The following is a 24,199-nucleotide window of genomic DNA, read 5'->3' as shown; positions in this document are numbered from 1 at the left end:
TGATTGGTTACTACTACGAAAGACAGATCAGAAACGAAACTGATACTGATTTCTTCTTTACCGAGGATTCCCAGCCTGACGACGGGGAATATTCATGAGCATGTGAATCCATGCCAGACCCATGCTGGAGAACAACAGTTACAGGTAAGTAACTTGTTCCATACTTCACAATGCCTAGCAATGTAATGTGCGTTAAAAAAAAGGATAATTGGGTGTTAGAACCCCAGCAGTCAGTGAATATTGGGCCTTCAGAATAAGCAGCTAATATTTGAAATTGATCATCTTTGCAGTGGGTATTTTCATCAATCTGATGTTACCTATGAAATGAATAGCCTATTGCACATGCTTCCTCTGCCTTGTTGAACTGACAGTTCACTGTGCATTGCAGCGTAAAGCGCCTTTTGCTGAGTATTATTGAGTGTTCGAACCGCTGCAGTTATTACATTGATTGTATTTTGTTTATTTGTTAACATGTTATCAGGTTTAGAACAAACGATGCTAGCAAAAGTATGATTCACGACAAAAGGAGTGCGTTATTGCATTGCACACAGTAATCGGAAATATTTGCTAAACAGTCTAACAAGAGGTTATATACATTTCTACAAATATAATAACATGTTCCTTTAGAGAATCAGTTTTATGTAACTTAAAAATTAATACATTTCCTAACCAATTCATCCTTAGTTCAAGTAATACCAGGCAGCGTAACAAAATGTGACTTTCTGTTTTAGTATAATTCCTACAAAGCCAACATAATATATAACCTTGTGCAGCCCTATCGCCCTCCATGTAACGCATCACGCACAACTAAGTACACATACGTGCAATTATAACTAAGTCGAGCTCCTGCAACAGCGCTACAATGCCTCTCGGCTGCTTTGTGAGCTTTATAAATGCAAATAAATAGGTAATCTCTGTTCCAGAGCCATTCCATACCAAGCTCCTTCCATAGACCACACTGGTAGTATATTAATCCTAAACGGTAAAAAGAAACCTCTCGTATGTGTGTTTGGTAAATCTGCAGAGTATTTCGGTGGAATTCCAAATCCCTCCATTTCAAAAATTGGGTCAAAACTGCTTTTTGCTTAAGCTCCGCCTCCCCTTTTATGGCTTTAAAACTGGCATCCTGCCTATTACATTGCCTTTACCCAAATCTATAAAATAATGTTTGTCAGCAAACCACAAATCCCCCAGGGGGTATATTCTGAAAGATTCTGTAACTGTCATTAGATCCAATGTTCTGGGTATGCTCGTTAACTCGAGAGCTTCATATAATATACATTTCAGAAAAGGATTCTTAGCATGGCCTAGTGTCTCCATGCATCTTACAAAAACAGCTGTAAGTCTTACAGAGTTTCAAGTCTCAACCCTTCTGTGGGTGCGGATGTTCTAAGTTGAAAAACAACTTTGCGCGAGCCAAGCTTTTAAATATGTTCTACGTTGTGCATCTTTATAAAGGCAATCGTGCCGTAGAAAAGTGAAGTATTAATAATGCTGTCCAGAATTTCCAAGAATATCTTTCCTCAAATGTGGGTAACTTACCCGCCATAAATAAAACCTTTATTTTCAGAGCTTCAGAATGATCTTTCAAATTAAGTTGATTGTTTAGAGTAGCACCCACATATTTATAATATTTTATTACATCGATCTTACTGTTGTTTAGCGACCATCGAAATTGACTTTGTTTGCTCTCCTTTTAAATACCATCATTTTTGTTTTGTTTAGATTAATAGACAGATGTAAGGCATTTATATAGTATTTGAAACCTATAAGGCTTTCTCTAGAACTGTAGGCATCTGGTCACAAACAACTGTATACTTATTTATTTATTTCATTTGTTATACGCCCAGACCCTGAGGTATCACGGCGTAGTTACAGACAATTCAAAAATTACATTCTTAGCAGTAATCAGCATAAAGTGCATCAAGCAAACATGCAGGAGAGACAGAGAGAGACAAGAGCCTAGGGATGTAGGTCTTAGCAGCAGGGGTGGGTAGCAGGTATGCAATCTCGTTTTTTTAGAATTGGTTGAATAACCAGGTTTTCAGCGTTTTTTGTTTTTTTTTAAATCGCTGGTGGGATTCTTCGGTCTTGATGTTTGTCGGGAGAGCATTCCATTGCTTTGGGGCTAGGACTTTGAAGCTGCTGGCCCCAGCTCTCATACTTTTGTATCTAGGAATAGCAAGGAGAGAGTCGTCGCTGGATCTGAGGTGTCTAGAGTGAGCTTTTTTTTGTGACTGCGTTGCTGAGGTATTTGGGTGCTTTATTGGCAATGCATTTGTGTGCGTTACATAAAGTTTTTAATATAATTCTCGCCTTGATGGGCAACCAGCGGTTGTTTCTCCTGATAGTCGAGATGTGTTCATTCTTTCTTATTCCCAGTGCTGCTCGAAGGGCTTTGTTCTGCATGAGTTGGAGTTTGGTCAGGTTAGCATTGGACGTGCCTAGGAGGAGTACATTACAGTAGTCGAGCTTTGAGAGTACAAGAGCTCTTGCTAAGGTAATACAATTATTCGGTGTGAGGAATTTACAACTTAAGGAGATGAGCTTGGTAGTGTACCATGTGGCTGAAGACAGGGCATTAACTTGTTTTGTCATGGATAGATTAGCGTCTAGGTGGACACAAGAGTTTTGACCTGTTTGAGAACTCGGATCGTGGTGCCATCAATGGTGAAGGAAGCATAAACAGGCTGAAGAGAGTTTATTCTGGGGGCGGAGCCAGTTATGAGCAGCTCACTTTTTTCGTAGTTGAGACAGAGACTGTTGTAGGCCATCCAGTTTTGGATTAGATTATAGATTTGGTTGATGTGCAGTGTCCTGCTCATGGTTGCCTGATGGGGGGGTGGATAAGGATCTGGGTGTCATCAGCGAAGTTGGTGTAGATGACACCCATGGCATCCAGGGCTGCGAATAATAACTTAATATAAGCATTGTATAGGGTGGGGTAAAGGCAGGATCCTTGAGGCACGCCTTTAGGGACTGGAATGTATCTTTGTGTTTCCAATAGATAGAGGATTTAAACTATTATAGTAAACATCCTATTCATATTACAGTGTATATGTAGTGTCACCTGTGTTTGTTTTACTATTTGGAACCATTGCAGTTAGTCATTGGGGCTTCGGAACAAACAGCCAGGCCATGAACATTTTCATTTTTTTGGTGAAGGGGTTTTCAGCAGTTCTAGTTTACCTGTGACTTTAATACACTATCGCGCACGCTTCCTCTTGATTTTTTAAGTGTGCACTCCGAGTCATTTTGGCCACAAACAGAAATATTTATTTTTGTTCGACATTCAATAGGCCTCTTCTTTTGAAAGCATTTCTCACATGCTTGGAAAAGCACAAAGTGCACTATGTCCAGCTGCTCGCTCTGCAAGCTCGCAGTGACGATTGACCACTGCTAGATAAGACAATCACAGCACTGCATACCTTTCATGTCAGCCTTGGATGTACACACCTCAGAGCTGTTTCTTTCCCCTCGCTTTTGTTGATCATCTGCTTAAGTAGGTGTTTGTTACTTCAAAAGCTTGTGAGTTACTCCATTTCAGCAGAATATTTTTAGTTAGTTTTATAAGAGGCATCAAAACCCAAACTTTTGTGATTTTGTTTTTTTAACTTGGAAGGAAATTTGATGGCCCCGTACAATATGAACGTGGAAGGGCACATTCGCTGATGGTCACAGAGGCGACTGGCACACGCTGTGCTGGTGGGTCACAAGAATAAAATGGATGCCTTCCGCTTTAAGGCACCCAGTGAGCTTCTGGTAATTTTACTATCATTTCTTCCAGACAGGGGAACATGTAATGACCCCCCCCACCCCCCCAAGTCCTGCTGCCTTTAGTATAGAAAATGGCTACGCAGGGAACTCGTGGGTACAGTACTTGCCACATGCAAAGGTCTCTAACCTGTAAAACTATGCCGTTGCCAGCAAGCCTTCAGAGGTGGAAGCTCTTCCTGTGGTCTTCTGTCCCGGCTTCCCGCCGCAGGGTGAAGCCAAGGGGGTGGGGGGGGGATGTGAAAGGGTGCAGGAGTTTGCGACTGGCAGATACCTGTGGATCTGTGGATTTTCAAGCGCTATATTTTTGTAGGAAAAGCCTCTCTTTAGTGCCCCCCCACCAATGTTGACGCCCCTTGAAGACATACAGATAAGCCTTTGGAAAGCTCAAGCAGACCAGATGAGAGTCAACCTGGGGGGGGGGGGGGGTCATGGAAGACTATTGAACTGTTAGGCCCTAAGTGGAACATGATACGTGCTGTGTAGCTTGAATTGGTGTCAATAATTATATTAGCCCTGCTATCGCTAGCCCACCCGCTGGCTCACTCGCAACATCAACACTAACTTCCAGCATTCCCCAACATGCCAGCATCGCCTGCACCTCTGACAGTACTAGAACCTCCACTTATGCACAAAGGCAAGTTTCTGTCTGCCATAAGGAGAATCCCAGTAATGGCTTCACAACCCCTGTTACCATTGCAATTCCCCGTTGAGACCAGCTCACGACCCATGGGAGAAGCTCATGCCCTCATCAGAGATATTCACCAGTTTTTGGGCTCTTTCAATGCCCCCACCAGTTTGGAACCCTGGGAGGGGAAACACATGTATTCTAATACTAAAGGACCTATTAAATCTGATAAACCCACTCATCCACTGGGGTGCCAGACTGGGCACTGGCCAATCGACACTGGGCCAACGAGCGGTATGGACCTACCACCCGCGAGCGCCCACCTAGTGTACTATTTCTGAGTAACATTGGAATAAATGACCAGACCATGGAAACTTCTATCGACACTCCAGTTACCATGGTTACTGCTGTCCCTTTATCCCCCACCCAGCACCAGCTGGAGCATCCACAATCCTTGGCCGCTACTGAAACTGTTGTACTGCTTGGGAGGGGTGGGGGAATACCATTGTCCTATGGGATGGATCCCTCCGGCGAGCCCCCCTGGCCTACAATGCACACTGTGCCCATAGGGACACGATAATGGGTCCTTGCCACTGCCGGGCGAAGAATCCTGTTCGACTGCGAGCAGGGAAAATGCACCTGGGTGGACGCTAGGGATGCCAACAGGGTCATTCAACCATGCCCGACTGGTCAGTGCAATGACAAGCTCATCATCATTGAGTGAGCGAGTAGCAAAGCACTCTCATATACAGTCTGTTGAGGGGGGCCAAGTGACTGTGTGCCACCGCAGGACTCTTCTGGCAGAACTTCTGATCCTAGAGAATCTTGTCCTTACTCTGGTGGAAGCTGTCCAGATGGGAACAAGCAAGCGGGAACCGTTATAGAGCCAACAGGCTAGGAAAAGGGCGCCAAATATGCCCATAGAAGTTGGACGATCACGACCCAAAATCTACCCCATTTTTCCCAGAGCTGCCAAGGGTGGGAGGGGTTTGACCAATGAGCCAAAAGTACGTTGTAATAAAATAACTGCATCGGCAGGGAAAGGGCAACTCCCGAACCCAGTTAGAAATAGTTGCAACCATGACTGGAGTGACCAAGATTTAGCTCCTGATCTCCCATTGCAGACCCTCAGCCCGCCGGCAAGCGGGCCCTACGGATATGACCACTTGCGAAAAAACAGCACACAGCCCGGCCTATCCCCGCGTCATCTCCACCGTCATAACCAGAAGCCAAACACTCCGCGCCGGGGATCACTAGATCTGCATAGGGTCCCCAAACTGGCACTAAATCAGCGTGAACCTAGGGAAGCACTGGTGAAGAAATGTTTTCACTGGATCCGGAGAGCAAACTGTACGTTGCACTAGGATTGGTCAGCAGGGGGTCACGCCCTTGATCCCATTAGAATAGACTTTAGGGGTGCAGCTGTGGTCAAAGACCTACTTGGCTTCTTTTGGAATTGTAACCCTTCGGCAAATAGCAGAATTGCACTGCGCGCCATTGGCGTGGAAAGCATGCCACAGCGGGGTGCGCTTGCACGACCTAACACTGTTATACTCGGAAGAAGGGCCCTGCCCCGCCATCCATCGGCCTAGACCTCCTTAGAGCTTGTTGGCCTTGTGCCATTGGGCCTTAGCCCAACTGTCCTGGCCATGAATTCTTCCTCCACAGTCCAATGCCTGCTCCTGGGGCTACTGCATGTATAATCCAGTCTAATTTCAAATTTGAATGAAATATTCTTGTGTAATATGCTTTATTTTATATTGTTGTGCAATGCTTTTATGGCATAACAAAATAAAGTAGTTGATGGTGACCTGTAAAAGCAGCTTCAGGAGACTGAAGTTGGTCCCCGACGTCAGGTGCGGGATCCGGTCCCTCTGGGATCCGGTGCCTCGCCTCTAGGATCCGGTGCCTCTGGGATCCGGTGCCTCGCCTCTAGGGTCCGGTCCCTCCGGCTGCTCCATAGGATCGGTGCAGTTCATGCGAAATGTCTCCGTAAAACAACTTTGTGACCGTAGTAAAACAAAAAACACGCCAGCAGAAAATGAGCTTTGTTTGGTTTGTCAGACTGTTAGTTCGTTGCAGGTAAGAGTTGGTGTGTTCTCAGGGCAGCAGAGAAGCGGGTGGTCTCTCTGGCCTTGCCATGCACGCGTGTACAGCTCTGGGGATGTCAGCTCGGGCAAGTCTGTATATCCGGCGGGGACGCGTGTGAAGTTGCTGTTTCTGTGCACCCCTTTCACCCGGCTTCTCTGCGCTTTGCCTCTGTTTCAGGCATCCCCCCTCTGCGTGGACTGGCAGTCCCTGGTTCTGGCGTTGCAGGAGCTGCCCCTGTATCTCCGGGTCAACGTGGACGCTGAACTCGTACAGGTAATGCACGCCAATCACTTTTCACTTGTGTAATCGATGTGCTTTTCAATGCATGAAACCCATCGCAAGTCCTTTTTGCATTGTATTCCGCCCCTGGCCCTCGGGGGGTCGGGTGGGGGGGGGGGGCTGGTCACATCAGGCTTCGGGCGCCATGTTTTGTATTCTATGGCACAGTTAGTAACCTGCCCGGACCATTGACAATGTTGAAAGTTAATATATAGAATAGTTAATATATAGAATGTTGGTAAATGAATGTCTTTGTTGTACAGGAGAGTACATTGGATTTATTTTATGACGGGGAGTTTTTACCGTAGTAGATTTCATCGAGGTAGAAATCATCGAATTGTTTACAACGTATTTTGCCACAAATGTGTGGGGGTGGGTTTAGGTGAATAATTAATGTTAAGTGTGGTCTGCGGGGTTCCCCCTGCATATATCTGATGCAAAATCTTCCAGTATATGAAAACAAAAATCAATTATTTCTACTCGAAGAAATCGCACAGAAGCGGATTGTTGGGGTGTCATTGCGAGTTTGGAGGTATCCGTGTCAGGAATACGGCATGTGGGTTCTACTGTGAGTCTGCCTCGAGGGTGGGTTCACTGCCGCTAGGGTGGTACCCTGGAGTATTTCAGGATCCGTGCATGGAGTATTTCAGAAATACACAGCGGGCCTCATTACAACCCTGGCGTTAAGGGGTTAACGGCGCCGTAAAAGGCTGCGGCGCCGTTAAACCCTTAACGCCCGATTCACACTTTAACGCCTGCTTTTTGCAGGCGTTAAAGTCCAACCTGCTAAGGGACCTTGGTGCTAATTACGGCACCGTAATTTACGGTGCCGTAATTGGCGCTTTCCCATTGAGCCCTATGGACCAAAAATGGGAATGGGGAAGGGGCCATGGTGAATGGGGATTTACCGCCCCGCCAACCTTGGAATGGGGCGGTAAATCCGCCATCCACCATGGCGGAATCCGGCAGGGACCATGGTGCTAATAGCACCATGGTCCAACGCCAGGGTTGTAATGAGGCCCAGTGTATTTCTCTCCCTGGTTACACTAGGGAAATGCTTGTGATGTGGAACAGCAGTGCTGACCTGGGATAAACAAAAAATGCTCAGAAGGGTCCAGGGTGACCTTTCTGCACATTGCAGAGGTTGGCTAACGGGCCCCAGAATCCGCCCATGTTTTACATGTTTGCATACCGTGTAGGCAGTACATTTCTCATGCATAGGGATGTGGCAAGACCTCACTTGGCTGATTAGGAGCAGTATTTTGTTTGTAGGACTGACATTGTCCAAGCGTGTCCCTCCCAGGAACTAATGAACGTTCCATTGGTGGGTTGTCTTGCTCAACCTTCGTGTCCACGCAAGGCTTCCTCGGCATACACTGCTAGAATAACAGTAGTAGCGAGCGAGGCTGGGCATTGCAAACCTGCAGAGGACCTTTTATCGAGATGCCGCTGAGAATTGCAGATAGTGAGGACTAGATTTGCAAAATAACCCCGTAGAAAGAACTGTAGCCTTTTAATGACTATATCTCTCAGCCTGAGAAGTAACTGTGGTTAGGAGGTGTGTACAGCCCTACAGATAAAGGGTGTATCAGCCACTTTTACTCCCTAAAAATAGGCAAATACTCCCAAAAAATGAAAATGGGGAGTACAAATTCTCCCAACAAAAATGGGAACACACATCAGAGCATATCCTCCTGCTTTCCTCTAGACAGCTCCATGGATATGTTTGGACCAGGAGTACAGATAGAGCCACAGGAAGAAAATCCCCTATTATTACTGCCTGGTCTGAAGAGAGGAAAATGTACCTTTTTAATGTACATGAATAACTTGGTTCAAAGAAATATTTCTTACAAAACATTTTTGTTTTACAGGTAAAACATATTTTTACTCGCTTATTAAATACTCCCATTGGGAATGGGACTTAGGTTTTTGCTCCCTAAAAATCATCTTACTACCAACTTTGAAAAATAGGGAGCAAAAAACTCCCACTTCAAAATCTTATCTGGAGCACTGGGTATGTACCTAGCGTTTGGAGACAGACGAGCACCAATGAGGAGACAGCATTCAGAGTATTTACATCTGCCCTTAGAGCAAAGAATGCCGTTCCCATGGCTGCCAGGGGTCCATGTCGTGTGGGCATGAAGCCTTCCTAATGTCCTGTTTATTTAGCACCCTATGTCCCATGATCAATAATAGAGAAGGTGTGCTTTCCACACCGTGTAGGAACACAGTGACTTTTTGATTGAACCCATTGACAGTCAACGGCGGAAACAATATTTTTTAAGCATGTGTACAGGCCATTTTTATCGAACGTATATTCGCCAAAAAGCTTTCTTTCCCCAACATTGGCCTGTCAGAAATGAACCATAAGTAAATTCGTGCTTGGCTCCGGGGATCCTGAATCTACAGCAGCGACGGGCCGATGAGATAAAGAATGGGTAGGGGCGGAGTATGAGTTCAGGGTTGGGGTTAAGCATGAGCAGAGACTGGGGGGGCAAGGCGGTGAAGTGAACAGCCCCAGAGTGAGTCCAAGGGTTGCTGGTGGGTCCCCTGCATAAGAAGACAGAGTTGGGTGGGAGAAATGGGTGGTGATCATCCAGAGGTTGTGAGGGTAACCCCCGCATTACAGAAGAGGAAGCTCGTGGGGCGATACTACCAAAGTGTTTTCCGCAGCACCAAAGCCAGACCCAGGAAACCGGTTTCAGCAAAAAGCGGCTTGAGGGGAAAACACATGGATCCAATGCCTCAGATGCCAGGGCAGAAGGCAGGGTATGGAAGATGGTAGAAAAGAGGCGGGGATTCGTGGGTGTCCCGAGTCCAAGAGAGATTGCACACAGTGACGCTCATGGTCACCTTGGGGATTCTGTCCTACCAATCTCTTCCACATCCGTAGACTGGAAGAGGCCCCGGGAGCTAACAGACCTCGATAATCTGTCCAAAAGAATGTTTTTTTAACGTGTGGTACAGTAAGCGCAGTATGGTAGTTTTTTAAAATGTTTTTTGTTAAACATGTTTATTATCCATAAACCCATAGAGGCCCTTGTAATATAATATCTTTAAATGTGCATCCACGTAGTAGTAGAGTTATGGATTGCACGGTAAAGCAGAGTCATTTCCTTCTTCTATATCGCCCGCCAGGCTCCTACGTGTCTTTTCTTAACCCTTTCCTAGAGCCAGTTGCTGCCCTTCAGGTGAAATATGCGGACCTGGTGGTACTAGGAGATTTTAAGACAAGGCTAAATGTTCCCACGCCTCCAGGATTAATCCAATTCTGCTGGATGGGGAACTGTTACAATTTGCCTGTGATCTGACGTGTGCCTTGGGCGGCATTTTGGATCTTATTTTTTTGCCGATGGCCAGTGTCTCTGATATGCAGGGGAAACAGGTACTGTGGTCTGACCACAGGCTTACCTCCATTGATATCCGGGATGCAGTAGGGCCGGCAAAAGCAGCTCCGACTACGGTCTGGAGACGAAACTGGCACACAGTTAACCATCAGCTGTTATCCTCCACGATTGTGGATAGCTGTAGGGCGAACGTGACTATCGATTTTTCCTCGCTTTCAGGCATCCTATTGGATGTCGCTAATCAGGTAGCCCCTCTTAAATTAATCCAGGCCTGGAAACACCCTTCCGAGCCATGGTTTACCGATTAACTTAAAGCTTCTCGCCTGCGAGTTAGACAGGCGGAGCGTAAATGGCGCTGTGCTTATAGACTGGATGAGAAGGCCTCCTTTCGGCATCTCTCTAAAATGTACCATCACATGTTTTGATAGCCAAACAAACTCATTTCTCTAGTAAGGTTGAACAAGCCCTTAATCTAAAGAACTTTTCTCTGTGGTTAACTCTTTCTCTTCGGCTACCAGTTTCTCCCACACGGTACCAGCCTCTCAAACACTCTGTGACTCTCTCTCTGACTTCTTTTATATCAAGGCAGTGAACATTCAGAAGCATATTTCATCTAGCAAGCAGGACACAGCTATGTCCTTGAACTGCGAAAAGCTGCTACTGACAGTACAGGATGGAATAGTTACCCCAAATACTAGGCCAATGAGGTCCTGCTGCTAAAGAAACCTTCCCTGGATGCTTTGGTGTTGACTAACTTTCGCCATATTGCTCTTCTCCCTTTCTTTATGAAATGATTATAGTCCCTGATAGCGCCCCTTCTTTCCTCTTTTCTGGAATCTTCACTATTCCTTGACTCCTTTTAGTCTGGGTTTCATCCGGGATGTGGCACTGAGAGTGTCCTGGTGTCTGTGGTCGATGACCTCACCATGTTGGTGGACCAGGGCAAAGTGGGTGCCTTAATTCTGTTAGACCTGTCTGCGGCATTTGACATGATCGACCACTCCATCCGGCTATCCTGCCTGCAGACAGTTGGCCTCTCGGGGCCCTTCCTGGCCTGGTTTGTACCTTTCGTAACGGACAGGAGTCAGTCACTCTCTCTAACACCTTCTTAAGCTCTCCTCGCACACTATTTTGTGGTGTACCACATGGTTCGGCCCTGTCCCCCATGCTATTTAATATCTACATTCAGCCGCTGGTTCTTATGGTCTCCGTTGTTATTCTTACGCCGACAACACTCGGGGACAGTCTGACTTACACAAGATAACGACCCTGCCACCTGTCTTTCCTTGCCAGTCAGTATGTTGAATACTGTATCCGGGTGGTAGGGGAACAACGAGGGTGTGCTGGGAGGAGGGGGTGAACCACATTTCCGTGATGAAGATCGCGTCAAGGGAACTCTTGAGTGGTTAGATCAGCGATGTCGGCAGCGTAGGCTACAACCGACCGGGCGTTTACCAGCATAATGAGCCGGGAGTGCAGGATATGAGGGTGTTGTTGTGGGAGGCATGGTACAGTGATAAGGTTGTATATGGTAGCCATTCGTGGCAGCCTAGGAGCACGAGCCTTGGAGATCGTGGGGATAGGCTATGGATGAGACACCTGGTGATGTCTGTTTGAGGGGCAACGTGGTTAATTCTGGGCCCTAACAGGCACAAACAGGCAGTGTCCTTGTCCTCCTACGTCCTTGGCCGAGGATGCCTAGATGAAACCGAGGCTTAAGTAGGAAAAAGAGCAGCAAAATCAGAAGCTTACCAGCGAGTGGCAGGTGGGAGAAGACCTAATCCCCTTGCCTCAGCTGCAAAAAACTTGCAGTTAAGCAAGCCAGTTACCTACCCCTGGCAAGTCGCTTTCATAGCCCAGTGTTACGCAGCTGTTGGTCGTGCAGAGTATGGGCTATCCCTCTGTTCCCAAGTATCAGACTGGCAATCACGGAAATACCGCCAGAGTGATGCTTGGGGCCAAAGATGGTAGTCCGTAAAGCCAGGACTCAGGAACAACCGGAAGAACCCCTGGAGCGCTGCAAAGGAAGGGATAAGGTTATGCAACTGTACAGTATGTAGTATTCTTAGTGAAAACAACCAGGGCACTAAATACCTGTGAGGACTGGAGCGTTATCCCAGAGTATCGAAAGTAGGCGTTAGCCAGTTGTTCAGAACGGGGCAGCGGGTCCGAGCAGGCGTGGCAGCAGAGATGGGCAGGTAACCACCTAAGACAGGACCGGAGTCCTGACGTAACACATGAAACGTAGAGAGTACCAAAGCAGTTCGAGGAGCTAAACACAAGGCAGTCCGTAGGGCAGAGCGTAGGTCGGCATCAGTGGATCCAAATTCCAAGGTAGCAAAGGGGCAAGACACAAGCAATCCGTTGGGCAAAACCAGTTTGTCAACCAATAGTCCAAAGTTCCAAAGCAGACAAGAGTTAGGCACTGAGCAATCCGTGTAACAAAGCCGAGGTCAGATGAAGTGAGGAGTCTAGAAACGAAGAGTAAGCAAGACGTAATCCAGATAGAACAGCTGTGAAGCAACGCTTTCCGTAACCGGACTCCTTTTATCCCTGGATAGGAAACACGTGACCACTAACACGTGACACGTATACCCAAGCATTGAGAATTGCTAGGCAACGAGTCACGTGTTCCGAGCCGCGCTAGGTCGCGCAGTCCTCAATGCGTTTCTGTGATGAAGCCTCCAGTTCGCTTGCCACAAACATGAAGGGCGATAGACTCCAGCCCTGCCGAGCATGCCACGCCTTGCCCCATAGCGTGACACCTGATGAGGTGATAAGGTACCCCTGTCGGGACGTGTGTGTTTGGGTGTTGGTTGAGAAGAGGCTGTGGACGTGGAGGGGCGTGCCTTAGTAGGATGAGTCGTAGCTCGTGCGGGGAGCGGTGTGACAGAATCCCCCCGCAACGGCCCACGACCCCGTGGGCTAGACGGGTTGTCCCTATGGAACTGTGACACCAGAAGAGGGGCCTGGACGTCATGGGAGGGAACCCAGGATCGGTCCTCGGGACCATAACCCAGCCAGTCCACCAGGTACTGTAGGCGGCCCCTATGGAATCGGGACCCGAGGATGGCACTGACCTCATAAACGTCCTGGGAAGACACAGAGACAGGGGCGGGAGGAACAAGGATACGAGTGGAAGCAAGGAATGGCTTAAGGAGGGAGACATGGAAAACCGGGTGGATCCGCCAAGCACGCGGAACAGACAGACGCAGGGCCACAGGATTAAGTATTCCGACGATCCGATAGGGGCCCACAAAGCGGGGCAACAGCTTGCGACAACCAGGGATTCGCAAGTGTCTGGTCGACAACCATACCCGATCGCCCACGTGATACACCGGTGCCTCGGCCCGCTTACGGTCTGCTTTGACCTTCATCACCGACTGAGCCTCGTGGAGGTGGACCAGTGTTTGTGCATGGACACCTGTTAGATCACGCACGCAGGCGTTAGCGGCAGGAGTGACAGAGGAGAAATCAGGGAGCGGTAGGGCGCGAGGATGTTGTCCATACAGAGAGTAGAAAGGGGAGAACCCAGTGGCCGAATGACGTGAGTTATTGTATGCGAACTCAGCCAGATAGAGCAGCTTGAACCAGGAGTCCTGGTACTGAAGGGACAGACAGCGCAGGTACTGCTCTAGGGCTTGGTTAACCCTCTCCGTCTGCCCATCGCTTTCAGGGTGGTACGCCGAAGAGAAGCGGGCATCGATCTTCAGGAGTCCGGTAAGAGCACGCCAGAAGCAGGACGTGAACTGGGATCCCCGGTCTGATATGATGACATGTGGTAAACCGAAAAGACAGAAAACCATTTTGAAGAACAGGCGAGCCAGTGTTGGGGCCGACGGGATGCCTGTGCAGGGAATGAAACGGGCCATTTTGGTATATGAGTCGACGATAACCCATATGGTATCGTAACCCTGTCTGCGAGGTAGATCAGTTATGAGGTCCATAGAGATGGTGTGCCACGGCCTGGGAGGTATGGGTAATGGTAGGAGTAACCCCAATGGCCGTCCTCTACGTGTTTTGCATTGTGCGCATATAGAACATGTGTTTACATAGTTTTCTATGTCCTTTCTCATGGATGGCCACCAGCACCAGCGTTGTAATAATTCAAGGGTGCGTTGTTGCCCGGGATGGCCATTTATGGCCGCATCGTGCGACCATGCCAGCGCCTGGTTGCGTGCATCGCATGTAGGAAGGAATAGTTTGCCCTGAATGAAAGGCAGCCCGTCCTGGAGAGATATGTCCCATTCCGTGAGTGTATGAGGATGTTGAGAAACCCATTCTCTAATGGCAGTGAGCATGAGTGGCGAGGGTGTACACAAGCAAACAACATGGCTTTTCCCTAGTAATGTGTCTGGAAACGTAACCAAGGATTCCCCACCGGGAGATCGGGACAAAGCGTCAGCCTTGCCATTGATGTGGCCTGGTCTATGTTTAACAACAAAATCAAAGGCAGCAAAAAACAAGTGCCAGCGTACCTGCCGGCTGTTTACGCACTTCAGGGAGGCCAGGTCTTGCAGGTTTTTGTGGTCTGTATAAACCACAGTTTGGTGCTTTGCCCCCATGAGATGATGTCGCCATGTCTGGAGGGCGTCCTTGATGGCCAGCAGCTCTTTCTCGGTTACAGTGTAGTGAGTTTCGGCTGTTGCGAACTTCCGAGAGTGATAGGCCACTGGATGTAGCCGACCCGTGGCTGGACATGGCTGGGACAACACCGCACCTAGTGCAAACGAAGAGGCGTCTGCTTCCAGGACGTAGGGGAGGTCGGGATTGGGGTGTTGTAGGACCGGGGCAGAAGTAAACCTGGATTTGAGTGTCTCGAATGCCCTTTGCTGCGTAGAGGTCCAAGAGTACGGGACAAGAGGACTGGTCAAAGCGGTCAATGGAGAAACGATGGAAGAGAAGCCGTCGATGAACCGTCGGTAAAAATTAGCAAAACCAAGAAAGGACTGAAGTTGTTTAATGTTAGTCGGAGTCGGCCATTCCATGACAGCGCGAACCTTGGACTGGTTCATGGACAGGCCTCCAGGGGAGATGTGAAAGCCTAGGAACTCTACTTCCTTTGAATGGAAAGTGCATTTCTCCAGCTTGGCGAACAGGGCGTTCGCCTTAAGGCGAGAGAGGACCTCTCTAACGTGACCAATGTGTTCCTCTAACGAGGGTGAAAAAACCAATATATCGTCCAGGTATACCACTACGTACGTATCCAAGATGTCAGAGAATACGTCATTGATAAACCGCTGGAAAGTTGCGGGAGCGTTACAAAGCCCAAAGGGCATTACGGTGTACTCAAACAACCCCTGCCGAGAACAGAAGGCCGTCTTCCACTCATCCCCAAGTCGCATACGGATCAGGTTGTATGCCCCTCTTAAGTCCAACTTGGTGAAAACGGTAGCCCTTGTTAATCTGTCCAACAGTGTGGAGATGAGGGGGAGAGGGTACCTGTTCTTTATAGTAATGGCATTCAACTTCCTGTAGTCCACACATGGACGCAAATCGCCTTCCCTTTTTGGCACGAAAAATATCGGGCTGGCAGCAGGGGAACTCGATGGACGGATGTGACCCAATTGCAACGCCTGCTGGATGTATTCATTGAGGGCCTGCTCCTCTGATGGGGACAATGAGTAGATCCTCCCCCTGGGTATAGGTGCATCCGGAACTAAATCAATCGGACAGTCGTATGGTCTATGTGGGGGTAGACCCTCCGCCTTGGCTTTATCAAATACCATGTGGAATTCGTGGTATTCGATGGGGATATTAGCCAGGATGGCCCCCACAGTATGTGAGGGCCCGGTCTCTGAGGTTACGTCAGTAATGCGAGTAGAGGCCATGGCGCCCAGGATAGTGGCAGGAGAGGAGAGCGTATCACCATCCACAAGACAAAACTGCTGACACACCTCTGATTCGAACGTGACTTGTCCTGTCCCCCAGTTAATCAACGGGTTGTGTTGCCGTAACCAGGGTATTCCCAAAATGACACCGAATTGAGGTGTGGTGATAAGGTCAAACGATATGATTTCCCTGTGGGTGCTCTGAATCAATACTTCCAAGGGCGCGGTCTGGAACTGAATGGGGCCGGACGACAAGGACTTGCCGTCCACAGCATGTACGGGTTCCGGGTGTTCTTTCCTGACCAGGGGTAGGTTGAGACGATGGGCCAAGGCAATATCAATAAAACAACCTGTGGCCCCAGAGTCGATTACAATTTGGACCACATGTGCGATCTCCTTGGTGGGTTTCATTAGGGCCTGGACTATTACTGGTCTGACAGGGCCAAAGGCGGGTTCAGAGGGGTTTGAAGACAGGCTCGCCGGTGCCCCCTGTATCATGGGCGAGCCCTCTGAAAACTCAGGGTTTTGTTCTTAGGGCGTCGGGGGCATTCCCTTACATAGTGCCCGTTTAACCCGCAATAAAAGCAGGCGTTATCCGCCCTCCGCCCTCCGGCGTTCACGCTCGGACGGTGTTATTGGGCTTCGGATACCGCCTATTTGCATGGGTTCGGAAGGGGTGGTAGAAGAGGCCTGACCGGACTGGCTAGTGAACATTGTTTCTGTCCTTCTCTCGGATCTCCTTGCATCTATCTGTAAAGCGAGATCCACCAGATCCGAGAACACAGAGGCAAGGGCGGGAACTACTGAAAGCGCATCTTTCATGGAGTTACATAAACCACGGTAGAACACAATCGCTTTTTTCTCCTCCGGCCAGGAAGTCTCGGCGGCGAGCTGGTTATATCGAGCAATGTATTCAATCAATGATAGTTTACCCTGTGTTAGGTCCAGGAGCTCTAGGTCCCTCGATTGAGCTTTATGGTGTGTATTAAAGACCTTGGCCATTTCCGATGTAAGAAGGTCAAAATCATACAGAGCGGGATGATCGCTTTCCAACATTGGGTTTGCCCAGGTGGCCGCCACCCCTGATAAATGTGACAGAAGAAATGCGGCCTTTGTGACTGAATCGGGGAAAGCCAAGGGTCTGCACAAGAAGTGGAGTTTACATTGATTAATGAAGGTACGGTATTTCCGAGGGTCCCCCTGGTAGCGTTCTGGGGCAGCAAGAGGAACGGGTGTCGGAAACAACATAGGAGTGGGTGCGGAGGCCGGGATAGGTGCTGGCTGATCCGAGGGACCGGAGTCCCCGAATTCGGTGTCTGGGGGTAATGGGTAACGTGTGCTCTGTAAGGCGTCAAGACGGTCGTGGATGGCTGTTGTGGCGGCGGCCATGTCGGTCCTGAGGGCCGCTACTGCTTGCATCAAAGCGGTCACTGGGTCCCCGGTGGAGGGATTCATACTCTGGATGACCAATAAGGCTTCACAGTCTGTTACGCAGCTGTTGGTCGTGCAGAGTATGGGCTATCCCTCTGTTCCCAAGTATCAGACTGGCAATCACGGAAATACCGCCAGAGTGATGCTTGGGGCCAAAGATGGTAGTCCGTAAAGCCAGGACTCAGGAACAACCGGAAGAACCCCTGGAGCGCTGCAAAGGAAGGGATAAGGTTATGCAACTGTACAGTATGTAGTATTCTTAGTGAAAACAACCAGGGCACTAAATACCTGTGAGGACTGGAGCGTTATCCCAGAGTATCGAAAGTAGGCGTTAGCCAGTTGTTCAGAACGGGGCAGCGGGTCCGAGCAGGCGTGGCAGCAGAGATGGGCAGGTAACCACCTAAGACAGGACCGGAGTCCTGACGTAACACATGAAACGTAGAGAGTACCAAAGCAGTTCGAGGAGCTAAACACAAGGCAGTCCGTAGGGCAGAGCGTAGGTCGGCATCAGTGGATCCAAATTCCAAGGTAGCAAAGGGGCAAGACACAAGCAATCCGTTGGGCAAAACCAGTTTGTCAACCAATAGTCCAAAGTTCCAAAGCAGACAAGAGTTAGGCACTGAGCAATCCGTGTAACAAAGCCGAGGTCAGATGAAGTGAGGAGTCTAGAAACGAAGAGTAAGCAAGACGTAATCCTGATAGAACAGCTGTGAAGCAACGCTTTCCGTAACCGGACTCCTTTTATCCCTGGATAGGAAACACGTGACCACTAACACGTGACACGTATACCCAAGCATTGAGAATTGCTAGGCAACGAGTCACGTGTTCCGAGCCGCGCTAGGCCGCGCAGTCCTCAATGCGTTTCTGTGATGAAGCCTCCAGTTCGCTTGCCACAAACATGAAGGGCGATAGACTCCAGCCCTGCCGAGCATGCCACGCCTTGCCCCATAGCGTGACACCTGATGAGGTGATAAGGTACCCCTGTCGGGACGTGTGTGTTTGGGTGTTGGTTGAGAAGAGGCTGTGGACGTGGAGGGGCGTGCCTTAGTAGGATGAGTCGTAGCTCGTGCGGGGAGCAGTGTGACACCCAGCTGGGCTCTAATGCTAGTGTAGATGGCATTTTGGACTGGCGCGCTCATTGCACTCTAATTTGCCTGCCTTTTTTCATATCCAGATTTTGAAAAAATGATTTGACAGGGTGCGTTTTTGCATTAAGGGCAGCCACATGGCCGCCCATGTTGATCTGGGAATTGAGTGACGCATCTCTTTCAACTGGAGTACTGCGACACCAGAGTTTGGCCGAGGTCAGACTAGTGCTGGTGTCTGATTGATTTTTTTTTTCTGCCTCAATTCTCGCCCAGTAATGCTGGAGGGACATCACCCTTTTCTCAACCGATGACGACGCTGGCACTGGTGACAAGCGAGGTTGAGCGTGGGCGCCATCCTGCTGAAAATGAAATCCATGGACCTTGGTGGCCGGATTGAACAGGAACAGGTGAACGTTGTTATTAATATTGGATGGCATCCTGTCAGGTGGGGAGATAGGGTTGTTCCGATGTCCTGTCAGTGGTGCTTGATGGGCTGGGCAGCAGGTGCTATAATAAGTCTGCGCAAATAAGAGCTGTCATGCCCTGACAGCGCTTGGAGGTGTTACCGTGCATGGTCCGCTTCCACAGACACCCTCGGGATACGATTCAGGGAGAAGCAAATGACGGACTAATCACAATGTCCAGGAAGGGCCTTCTAGCTGTCCACATGCTGCATAGGTGGTCCACTCAACTGGTCTACATTCCCTCTCACTGCTCTGCGAGTGCTACAGCGACACCATGTAATGTCCCCTTTTCATGACGTCACAAGCAGTAAGTACAATGTGAGGAGGCTTGGCTGGCTCTAGAGTTGTTTTGAACGCCACAAACTGCAAAGGGAATGTAACACGCGCACACATTCGGCCGAGCTACGAATTTAGCTTTACAGAGCTAGGGAGCGGGCATAATGCCAGGATAATGATCCGCTCCCGAATTATGGCCTGATGCAACGAAGAGGTCCATAAGTTTAGGAAGGGTCTTTATTCCAAGCAAAAATGACCCCTTTCCGATCTGTGCGCAGGGGTAGTAGGGATAAAGGTTTTGGAGTTGTGGTGGTGAAGGAAAACATTTTACTTTAATAGTAATTAAAGTACATAAACGGTGTTAGTGAATTAAATGGTTTTTTTAAAACGTAAACAGGTCATCTTTAAAAGGTACGCATTTGACTTGTAAACTTGCTTTGACTGGAACCGTCATAGCATTAGTTTGCCTGTAGGTGCAATGTTAAAGTGAATGGTTTTTCTTTACGAAAGTGAACGCGTTGTTCCATGTGTCGGCTTTGGATTGCCGTGTGAAAAGGCACACAGCTGCAACATTACATTGCTGCTTCTTGTAGGCAGGGATTTGCTTTCTGTTGTTTCACTGGCTGTTTCTGAAGTCAGGATGTCCGGAATGTAGTCCGTACCAGTAGTTACTGACTGCATTCTGATTGGCTGAGGGGAGCAGGGATGTCATTTAGTGGTCGCTGTGGCCAGCGGCAGGTAGCACATTGCTTCTGGAGTGGCTGGCTTTCTTGTTCAGGCCTCGTAAAAAAAAAAAAAACAGGGGTTCCACAAGTCTAACCCTTTCAGCAGTGACCCTAAATAAGAAAGAATAGGAATACCAAATAATGTGTCTTTCTGGGATTCTATACAATAATTGCTAGACCCATTATAGGTTTATTTCAGGCACACTTCGGGGGTGAGTCACTGATTTAGTCTGTTCTTAAACACCTCTACTCAGCCTTTCATCCTTCTGAGGTCTGTAAATGAGTACCAACACAGGTTGGGTGATATTGCATGTATATTTATTCTATATAAAGCGCTTAAGCATAAGTGCTATATAATAAACCCATCATTATCATTTGGCCATGGACGTCTGCTTGCATTCACAGTAATTTGGTAATATGGGCCTATACACACTAATCGTAACAATACATATGGTGATCCATTCTTGTATGAAAAGTATTTCACATTACAGTGATATCGTAACCATATTTTTCGTAGTGTTCTTGGGAACAATGCTATGTGATGCAACCTCCTGTTTTGTCAAGGGGTGAAAGGTCGTGTTCCATCGCTTCCCCTGATATCACTTTGGGGTGGGGTCAAATGACATAACTTCATGTCATGTCATCAAAGGTCAAGGGTTGTGTGATGTCACTTCCGCTACCCCAGGCATTTTGGTGAAATGACGTCCCAGAGGGGAGGGAACTATTGAAATCCATGGCCAATTCAAATTATTATTGTAATGAGAGCCATGAGACCCACATCCAAGGATTGTAAAGAATACATATTTACAGATGATAGAATGTCTAATGCGCTTTCACTCTAATTTCCATAAGACCACATCTGCACGGTCATAAAAAGAATGCATCAAAGATTAAAAAAAGATATTCCTGTTCATTAATGATCATAAATCGTATTCCTGAATTTATGTTGTCAAACAAAACCGTCACTTTAAACCAGTTCTATTCCCAAAAATGTTTTCCTTTGCTTTTTTGGTATATTCGCTCCTCATAAGTCAGTTTGTCTGTTTCATTGGTTCTTTGTACACAATGGGCCTCATTACGAGTCTGTCGGTCCGGACTTAACGCCACCAGTATAACCATACTGGCACTGTTTCCACGATCGACAAATTATGACCTACGATCCCGGAAATACACCACCACAAACCGCCACCACAGAGTTAAGGTACTCGTAAACTGCGTCGCCAGGGAAACCCCCCAGTTACTGCCAACACCTAACACTGTGCGCATTACGAGTACCACTGACATGGAAACACCGCCATGAAAATGGCGCAAAAACCGTGGACGTGGTGGCGGTATCAGCGCCACGACGAATATGACGTTAATCAGTGCCTGGTTAGCTGAATTAAGCCACAAGTGCACCAAATGAGCCCAGCTGGACCCAGCAGGCCACTGGGAGTCTACAAAAGGGCCACATCCAGGCCAACTCCAAACACAACTATGCAGGCAGCAGCTGTAGCAGCATTGGGACTGGGGCTATTGAACCTGCAGGCAGCACTGTACATGGTGGCAGTAATGGTGCAGAGGAGGCGGTGGCGGAGGAGGCGCAGGCAGCAGTTAGCAAACCCTGCACCCATGCCCAACCCAATTGTGCAGCTAGCACGACCCTGCAGGCAGCCTGAAATGCCCCGCATCAGAACCTGACACCAGGACAGATCCATACATTATACCGGCTTGACTGTCCAACAATCATGTACATCACCACCATGATTGAGGACGACATCAGCAGCCACGTTGGCATTCCGACTGCAATACCCCCCCTCCTGAAGGTGGTGTCGGTACTGTATTCTCTTGGCACAGGAACTTATCTCCACACAGTTGGTGAGCTGCACGGGCTCTCACAACCCTGTTTTTCTATATATTGGGACAGGTACTGGATGCCCTGCTGCGACATGTGTGGGATCACATCGCCCTACCCCGTACCCTTGACCAGGTTATTGCCACCAAGTTGGCCTTCCATGCCCTTGCGGCAATGCCAAATTGCATAGGTGCAGTAGACTGCACCCACATAGAGCTGACAGTACCACGTGCAATGGAGATGGTGTACCGCAATAGGAAACTGTACCACTCACTGAATGTACAGATGGTATGTGACGCCGGACAAGTGATAACACATTGCTGCGCACGTTTCCCGGGGTCAACACATGACTCAATGGTCCTGCGTAATTCGACATTGCCATGTTACATGGAACGCTACGCAGGACAAAGCATATGGCTATTGGGTGAGTACAACTGCCAATGCACAGGCCCAGTGGAAAGGGGGTGTGTGTCCAGGGCAATAACCTGTGTGAGTGGCCTGCTACAACTGAACATGCATCACCCCTCAGCCCATGTAATGGACAGTCCGCACAACCAACACTTCACAAAGCTACACATGACAGGTTGTCACAGTGTGCCCGTACACACCCTGCCAAATAAGACATACAACCAATACTGCCACAAGCCTGTACAACTCCAGCCACTCAATACATCCCACCACACTATGCCCCACTGCCCCCCAATGCACATGATGCCTGCGCATGAGTCATCCTGCATCAACCACATAATCACAGTCCATTGATTGACTCCTCCACGAGTGTACATCACTGCACAATGCAATACTTACCAACCACTATTGTCCGCAATGGGAACTACATATGCACAGCAAGTCTTTGGGCAATGTCCAAATGCCAACATCAACAACAATGACCCAGGAATAGTAATCACCCACCGGTCCCAGCACTGCTTGGCCCATATGGATGGATGAATGAATGATGACACAAGATTGCACTGCATCTGATGAAGACATGAGACCCCCAAAACTGACATGTCCCCCACATTTACATCCCATGTAGGTGATGCTGGATATGCATTTACGCCAAGGCTGATGACGCCTGTACGGAGGCCAAGGAACAGGCATAAGGAGGCGTACAACAGGGTACACGTCCGCACACGTGGCATGATTGAGAGAACATTTGGACTACTGAAGGCCAGGTTCCGCTGCTTGAGCAGATCTAGCGGTTCACTGCTCTACAGCCCAATGAAGACGGGTAAAATTGTGCTCGTGTGTGCCATGCTGCACAATCTGTGCATGCGGAGGAACACTCCGCTGCCCCCAGACAGAGGATGATGATGGAGTTGAAGATGGGGATGGGGATTGGGATGGGGATGGTGTGGTTCCACTCCCTCCCGGGGGTGCACAAGATGGCCAACAAGCACGGGATACACTCATTCGCATTTACTTCTGAGAGACTGCACAATGACAGCATTGCATGGATATGAAGATGCCAGTTAATAAATGGATTTACTGCAAATGAAATGACGGATGTCCACTCATTATAGTGTTTTCAAAGGTGATATAAACAAAACAGGAGAGAAGGTTCAATGTGTAGGGAAGCTGTACACCCATGACCACCCACTACCAAAACGTACCCACCCCCAACCAGGCCCCAAAAAACTAACCCCCTAATGTACCTCCCCCACCACCCAAACGTACCCAGCCCCATACACCCATTGTGTCCCTGATTGTCTCCTGCACAGCCAAATACACATGGTATTATTTGCATGTGCACTTCTGTGCATGGGCTTCCTTGCCAGAGGGCCCTGTCAGATGACTTGAGCGCCTCCGTGGGCTGGCAGTGGTGGAGCTAGATGGGGTGGTGCTGGTGTGCCACTGCTCTGCTGCCGGTGTGCAGCAATGAGGTTTCACACCCACAGTCTGAGGTCGTCCCACCTCTTGTGGCAGTCCTTCACGCTGCGTTTTGTGACACCAACTGCTGTGCACTTGCGTGCAGCTTCTGCCCACACCTACTTTCTACGCTGTTGGGTTGCACGGCACTGGTCCGGGCTGAACAGCATGTCTGCATGCTGCACAATATGGTCCACTAGTACAGTCAGCTTTGCCTCGCCGAATCGCTGTTTCTGCTGTCTTTGTGTAGGGATCCTGGCTGCCATGGTGGTGATTCTTTTTGCCTTCTAAGAGTGGTGATTTGGCATGTGCCGACACTGGATGGCAGTGGATTGTGGTTTATATAATGGCTGCCTCTCTTTCCGGTTTCCGCAGTCATGGTATTTCTGCTTCCGGTGTTTCTGTTTCCATGAGGACGGTGGTGGAAACTGTATCACTGTCGTCACGAAATCACCGCATTCCGGACCGGCGGACTGGTAATGAGGCCCATTATCTTTTCCTTATCTCCTATTTTAACTTGGTATATCCTCTCCTATAGATAAGTAACAAAATATGTGTATAG

At 48.6% G+C, this 24,199-nt stretch overlaps 1 protein-coding gene across 1 annotated transcript in view; it reads left to right on the top strand.

Moving 5' to 3' along the window:
* The window catches only part of AVEN (apoptosis and caspase activation inhibitor), a 1,172,565-nt gene that overhangs the window by 1,035,342 nt on the left and 113,024 nt on the right, over positions 1-24,199 (top strand). The window contains exon 4 of the mRNA XM_069638575.1: positions 6,671-6,766. Coding sequence (XP_069494676.1) covers positions 6,671-6,766 — 96 coding nt within the window. The remainder of the gene's footprint in view (positions 1-6,670; positions 6,767-24,199) is intronic.

The sequence above is a fragment of the Ambystoma mexicanum genome, chromosome 14 (assembly GCF_040938575.1).
Source record: "Ambystoma mexicanum isolate Mex_15411 chromosome 14, UKY_AmexF1_1, whole genome shotgun sequence".
Classification (NCBI taxonomy): Eukaryota; Metazoa; Chordata; class Amphibia; order Caudata; family Ambystomatidae; genus Ambystoma; species Ambystoma mexicanum.
The sequence above is the reverse complement of the archived record's forward strand: the minus strand, read 5'-3'. Positions and strand labels throughout refer to the sequence as shown.